Source organism: Gossypium hirsutum, chromosome D13 (genome assembly GCF_007990345.1).
Source record: "Gossypium hirsutum isolate 1008001.06 chromosome D13, Gossypium_hirsutum_v2.1, whole genome shotgun sequence".
Classification (NCBI taxonomy): domain Eukaryota; kingdom Viridiplantae; phylum Streptophyta; class Magnoliopsida; order Malvales; family Malvaceae; genus Gossypium; species Gossypium hirsutum.
Window position 1 is genome coordinate 1,365,707 of NC_053449.1, and position 5,855 is coordinate 1,371,561.

Here is a 5,855-nt window from a genome sequence, read left to right on the forward strand (position 1 = left end):
CAATTTACTTGTAGTCATATCGGAGTTCTCGAATCGATCCTTTCCGCAACAATATATGAGTTTAAAAAAATTTCTAAACACATAGAAAAACTTAAAAAAAAAAATTGTTCACATATATTGAACATATACCTGTGCCTAACACTTATACTTGAGGTTGAGTACATTAACATTTTATAACACAAAAATGTAATTTTATGATAAAAAAGGGTTTCACTTCAGATTGGATCAATTCGGATTGGTTTGAAATAAGGGATTAGATTGATTAGCTTGTGGACCAGTTGAATCGTTCAGATTAATAGTTTAAACCGATTGAACCAAATTTCTTTATTTTCTTTTAATAAGTTATTCAATCATCAATTAAACAGTTCAAAATTACTTGATTGTTAAAATTACTTTGCTTATCACTTGCGTTGTAGATGAGATTAACATGGGTTAGTGGAGATAAGGAACCTCAACAAGTACAATACGGAGATGGAAAATCACAAACATCAGAAGTTACAACATTTTCAGCAGCTGATATGTGCAGTGAGTTTCGGCTTGGTACTATTCATAAGAGCTTGATTTTTTAAACAGTATTTTTGACTTTTTTTTAGGTTAAAATATATCATAATTGTGAAATGGTGTAGGTTCCGTTGTGGTACCAAGTCCAGCAAAAGATTTTGGATGGCATGATCCTGGTTACATTCACACTGCAGTGATGTCAGGATTGCAACCTTCAAGCACCTTCAACTACAAATATGGAAGGTATATATATTTAGGCTATAGCCACAAATAGATCTTATAATGTTGGATTTCGTCCTTTTTGTTTTGTATTCATGAAAGAAATGTTTAGGGGTTTCAGTTGGTAACCAAATAGCCTTATGTTGTATGATTCAGTGATGCAGTTGGATGGAGTGCTGAAATTCAATTTCGGACGCCACCTGCTGGAGGATCGGATGAACTCAAATTTCTTGTTTTTGGTGATATGGGAAAGGCTCCTCTTGATTCTTCTGCTGAGCATTACATCCAGGTATGATAAAACTTAAACCGTTTTATGGATTCTGAATCGTCTCACTCTGAATGAAGATTTTTTTTTTTTAAGTTTGGACTTCCAAGTCGCAAGTTTGGACCTAGTTTTTGTATCATGGGTTCAAAAAATTTGCCATGTTTGTTAATATTACCCAATTTGAGTCTTACATATTTTCTTACTCTAGTAGTAACTTGGAGAATACCTTTGAACTTCCTCAAAACTCTGGGTGGCAATTACGAAGCGGTAGAACTTGTTCAAGAATATCATCGTTCTATGAAATCATTTGGTTCATTAGCATTTAGATTACCCCAATTTGGAATAATTGCCTGAATAGGCATAGGAATATTTGGTGCTTGCTTAGGCACCCAACCTTGTTCATGAACATCATAAAAAATCCTTGTATGACGTCGGTCTAGCCGATGGCAAAATGCTTGCATATTGTTTGTAAAAAAACACTTTAGTTCCACTTCATGACACACTCTTGGTATAATTCCTCTTTCAATCCTTCCTCTTTCTCCCTTTAATTCAATTTTGTCATCTATACTTTTAACTTTCACGCCAACACTTTTCACACTCCTACGATCTAGTTTATACCCCGAATTATTTTCTCTCAATACACAAATATTTTTAATTCTCTCCAATATCCAACTACTTTCTCAACTAACACTAATAATTTATTTACTTTGAGAATCCTAACACAGGAAAATCTCGAAACAACACTATTCCCATCTTAGGGGGGGTGTTAGACAAAATAAGGGTAAGAAAATGAATCGGCTGAAAGAGATTTAGAAATAGTTTTTGAGAGTCAAAATGACAAAGTGCTAAAAATCCCTTCACCAGTTGTGAGAGGCTCTTATTTATAGTGTCTCAAGAATGAGAATTACAAAGCTGAAAGTTAATAGGAGTAATGAATGATATTTTTTAGTTCCAAAGACATTTATGGTGTTTTTTTAATTAATAAATGATATTGTTGGTGATGGTGAATAGTAAATAAGAATTCACCATGTTTCTGAAACGAGATGTTACAGGAAAATGTTAAGAAAGAACCTCTTAACTAGCTCCATATTTGATCTGCTAAAGCCAAGCTCGTTGAGAAAGCTCAAGAGTGAAGACAACCCAAAAATCCTACCATATTCTAGAGTTATTTCCACTCTTTTACTTTGGTGAAGCGGTCCCATGTGAAACATCTTCCGCAGAACATATCTTGAAATGCAAGATGAGGGTTGTTCCTAAAAAAGAATGATTTTTACTTGTTCTAAATGTGAATTATTCTTGACATAGTTGTTCCAAACAATAGTTATTTTGTGTTGATGCTTTTCTTAGTAGAGCTTGTTCTGAATAATAACTCTTCTTAAAAACATAATTGTTTTAAATAGAAGTTGCTCAAAATAACGATTGTTCTGAATATAGTTATTCTTGAAATGTAATTATTCTAAACAAAAGTTTGGATGACAGTTGTTCTAATTGAAGCCCTATTTTGAACGTAGTTGTTCTTGAACAATAATTGATTAAAACAACAACTATTCTAAACAAAAGTTGTTGCTTCAAAAGAAAATTAAGTAATACGATGATGCTACTTGTTCCACGCTCGGTAGCACAATTTCTTGAAACAATAACCAAAACTAAATATCTACAATACATATATAGGCTATGTATCCAAGACTGATATATACATTTTTTTTCCAATATTTTATCATGTACTTTGGATGCTCTTTGAATGATGATATCTCATACACATATTTATATATGAGTCGAATATGGATATTCCAAGAAATTAAAGCATTATCATGTTTGTGTGGCACATTCAGCCAGGATCAATTTCAGTGATTAAAGGAATGACCGAAGAGGTTGAGAATGGCAATGTAGACTCCATTTTTCACATCGGAGACATAAGCTATGCAACTGGCTTCTTAGTTGAATGGGATTACTTCCTCAACCTTATAACCCCTTTGGCTTCTAAAGTTTCTTACATGACAGCAATCGGAAATCACGAAAGGTAAATATCTTGTCTTTAAACCATTCGATTTTTATACGCTTATCAAAATAAAACAAATATGAACAATTGTTATACCCCACACTTTTTAGGGACTATTCAGATTCAGGGTCATGGTACACAGGTCCAGACTCGGGAGGGGAATGTGGGGTTCCATATGAGACCTATTTCCCGATGCCAACACCAGCAAAAGATAAGCCATGGTATTCAATAGAGCAAGGCAGTGTTCATTTCACTGTTATTTCGACAGAACATGACTGGACCGAAAAGTCTGAACAGGTAATAAAAAAATGAATTATTAATTTCTTCAATCTGGTCTTAATTGTTATTAATTTTTGCACTAATTTACGAAACTAATTAAAATTTCGACAGTATGAGTGGATGAAAACAGAAATGGCTTCGGTTGATAGATCAAAAACACCTTGGTTGGTTTTTACTGGGTAAGTTAAAAATGATGCAGTAATTTGGGTCTTTTGTGTATAATTACTTGAGTTTGACCAAACCAAAATATCAACCTTAAATATTAACCAAGTGAAATTCTTCCGCTTTAAATTTACACAGATAACTCGATTCTTAATCAAGTTGAATTTTTGTTTGGGAAATGCAGGCACAGGCCCATGTACAGTTCTCTAGGTGCTGATGATCAATTTCTTGAAACAGTAGAACCCCTTCTCTTGAATAACAAGGTAAAATTAGAAGCCAATGGCTTTCATTATTCATCAACCTGGTTTGATGTGAATTCCCCTATTTTGTAAAATGATGATAAGAGGATTTATAAACTAGGTGGATCTGGTCCTTTTCGGACATTTACATAATTATGAGAGAACGTGCTCGATCTACAAATCAGAATGTCTAGCAATGCCCGAAAAAGATAAAAATGGCATCGACACATACGATAATACCAACTACACTGCACCTGTCCAAGCTATCGTTGGAATGGCTGGTTTCAGCCTCGACAAATTCCCTGATGATGTAAGTTTAGAATTTATATATATATATAAAGCCAAATATTATAATTATAATCTGTTAATTAAATCATACATGGGCAGGCACCTAGTTGGAGCTTGGTAAGGATTTCTGAATTTGGGTATGTTAGAGCACATGCAACAAAGGATGAGCTGAAATTAGAGGTAAATAATTATTTGTAGTAAGAGTTAAATTATATTTTATCTTATTTATTTTTTTAAAAATGAGTAAATTAGTTTTTATACATTAGATCAAAGAGTAAATTGGTCATACAATTAAAAATTTCAAACATTTTTATTGTTAAAAGCTGGTTATATACGTCAACATAAGGTACACATGAAACGCCACATGCAATTATCTAGTTGTTTTGATAGTAACATTAATTTTTAATAGAAATGACCAATTTATTCTTTAACTAATATATATAGAGATTAATTTAATAATTTTTAAATAAAAAAATAAACTAATTTCTAATGTATAATCTTCTATAATAACCATGTTTTCGCTTTAAATAGATAAATTAATTAAAAGATTTCCTTCCATAATTCTTTTATGTTTGCAGTTTGTTGAATTCCGATACCAAAAATGTTGACGACAGCTTCATCATCACCAAAAAGTAAAGGCCGATGCAATTCAGGCAACATTTATGTTTTTTTTTTTAAAAAAAAGTGTACGATCTTGTTCATTATGTTATTTAATTACGGATTGTACGTTTAATTACTCCTAAAATATCTTATGACATATATATATTATGTATTATTTAAAGAAATATTTTAATACAATATTAAGCGAAGGAGTTTATAGTGTGACAAGAGATGAGCTTTATTTTTTTCCCTGTAAATAGAAATAGCATGAAGTGATTATATCAAACTTAATATTAAGTAAGTAACGGCACAGTATAATTAGCAAACAATAAATTTTGTACCAAAATCGGAGATTCTTTAAACAACTATAAGATTAAATTATCAATCACAGCACATTTAATCATATAATCTGCAACCCCATTATGCTCCTTTATTACATCCCACCTCCCACACAGAAGCTGATGCAAAAGCCTTAACTCCACCAAGCTACTATTACCGTCACCACCTGCTAACAACAACTCTACAAATAAAGCTACTATTTCACCTCAATCCTCCTAAACCTCTTTTCCCAAGCTATAAAAAGGCCTTCCATCATCGCTCTAGCCTCAATATTTTATAATATTAAAATTAAAATTAAAACCCACAATTAATAATAATAAATAATATTTTCATCTTTTTTTTAAAATAATTTATTTTTATCATTTAATTGTAAAATTAATTTTATTTAATTTCAGAATCACTTTAAAATAAATTAGTTAAAAACACTTTTTTGGGTTGCACAGTGAAAAATTATAAATTTCTAAAATTAAGTGTTTGTGTTATTTATAACAATAAACCCTAACCATATTTGAACCTATGTTTTGAGTTAGACGGTCTAATTTGTTTCCTAACTTTTGACCAACACAATCTTCTCTGTTATTCTCAAACTTTAATTTGCTTAGAGTGTAAGTTTTAACTTCACGAATCGATTGCACATAAAAAAAAATTATTAATTTTATTGCAGCAAAAGTTAATTATCTGTTATAGGGACAAAAATCAATAAACTGATCTCTCAAAAAAAACATAATTTATCATATAGTTAATTACTACTATTTTCCGGAAGAGTAGTGATGCTCAATATTCTATGTTTATGGCTTGAGCTATGTCCCTTTATATAGAGAAAAAAAATATGGTTGGATAAGGGTTAAATAAATAATATTATTTTATTAAAAAATACATTTATTCCCTACTGGAAATACCTAGGGGCGGCAACACCCTCATATCGGAATTAGGGTTACTATTCTTTATATGGTAGATGGGCTTA

The 5,855-nt window shown here is 31.4% G+C and overlaps 1 protein-coding gene across 1 annotated transcript; it reads left to right on the forward strand.

Annotated features, from left to right (window-relative positions):
- Positions 1 to 416: 416 nt before the first annotated feature.
- On the forward strand, positions 417 to 4,777 carry LOC107919477 (probable inactive purple acid phosphatase 27). Its single transcript, XM_016848930.2, has 10 exons — positions 417 to 540; positions 627 to 744; positions 877 to 1,009; positions 2,818 to 3,005; positions 3,095 to 3,281; positions 3,375 to 3,442; positions 3,610 to 3,688; positions 3,786 to 3,974; positions 4,052 to 4,132; positions 4,531 to 4,777. Exons 1-10 carry the CDS (start codon positions 417 to 419, stop codon positions 4,558 to 4,560), a joined length of 1,197 nt encoding a protein of 398 aa, XP_016704419.2. The 3' UTR covers positions 4,561 to 4,777.
- The last annotated feature ends 1,078 nt before the right edge of the window (positions 4,778 to 5,855 follow it).

Bases quoted from the DNA above. Each gene is read 5' to 3' on its own strand.
- LOC107919477 (XM_016848930.2), top strand. From the start codon at position 417: ATGAGATTAACATGGGTTAGTGGAGATAAGGAACCTCAACAAGTACAA. The intron at 541-626 runs GTACTATTCATA...GAAATGGTGTAG, and splicing joins GTGCAGTGAGTTTCGGCTTG to GTTCCGTTGTGGTACCAAGT. The intron at 3,006-3,094 runs GTAAATATCTTG...CACACTTTTTAG, and splicing joins GCAATCGGAAATCACGAAAG to GGACTATTCAGATTCAGGGT.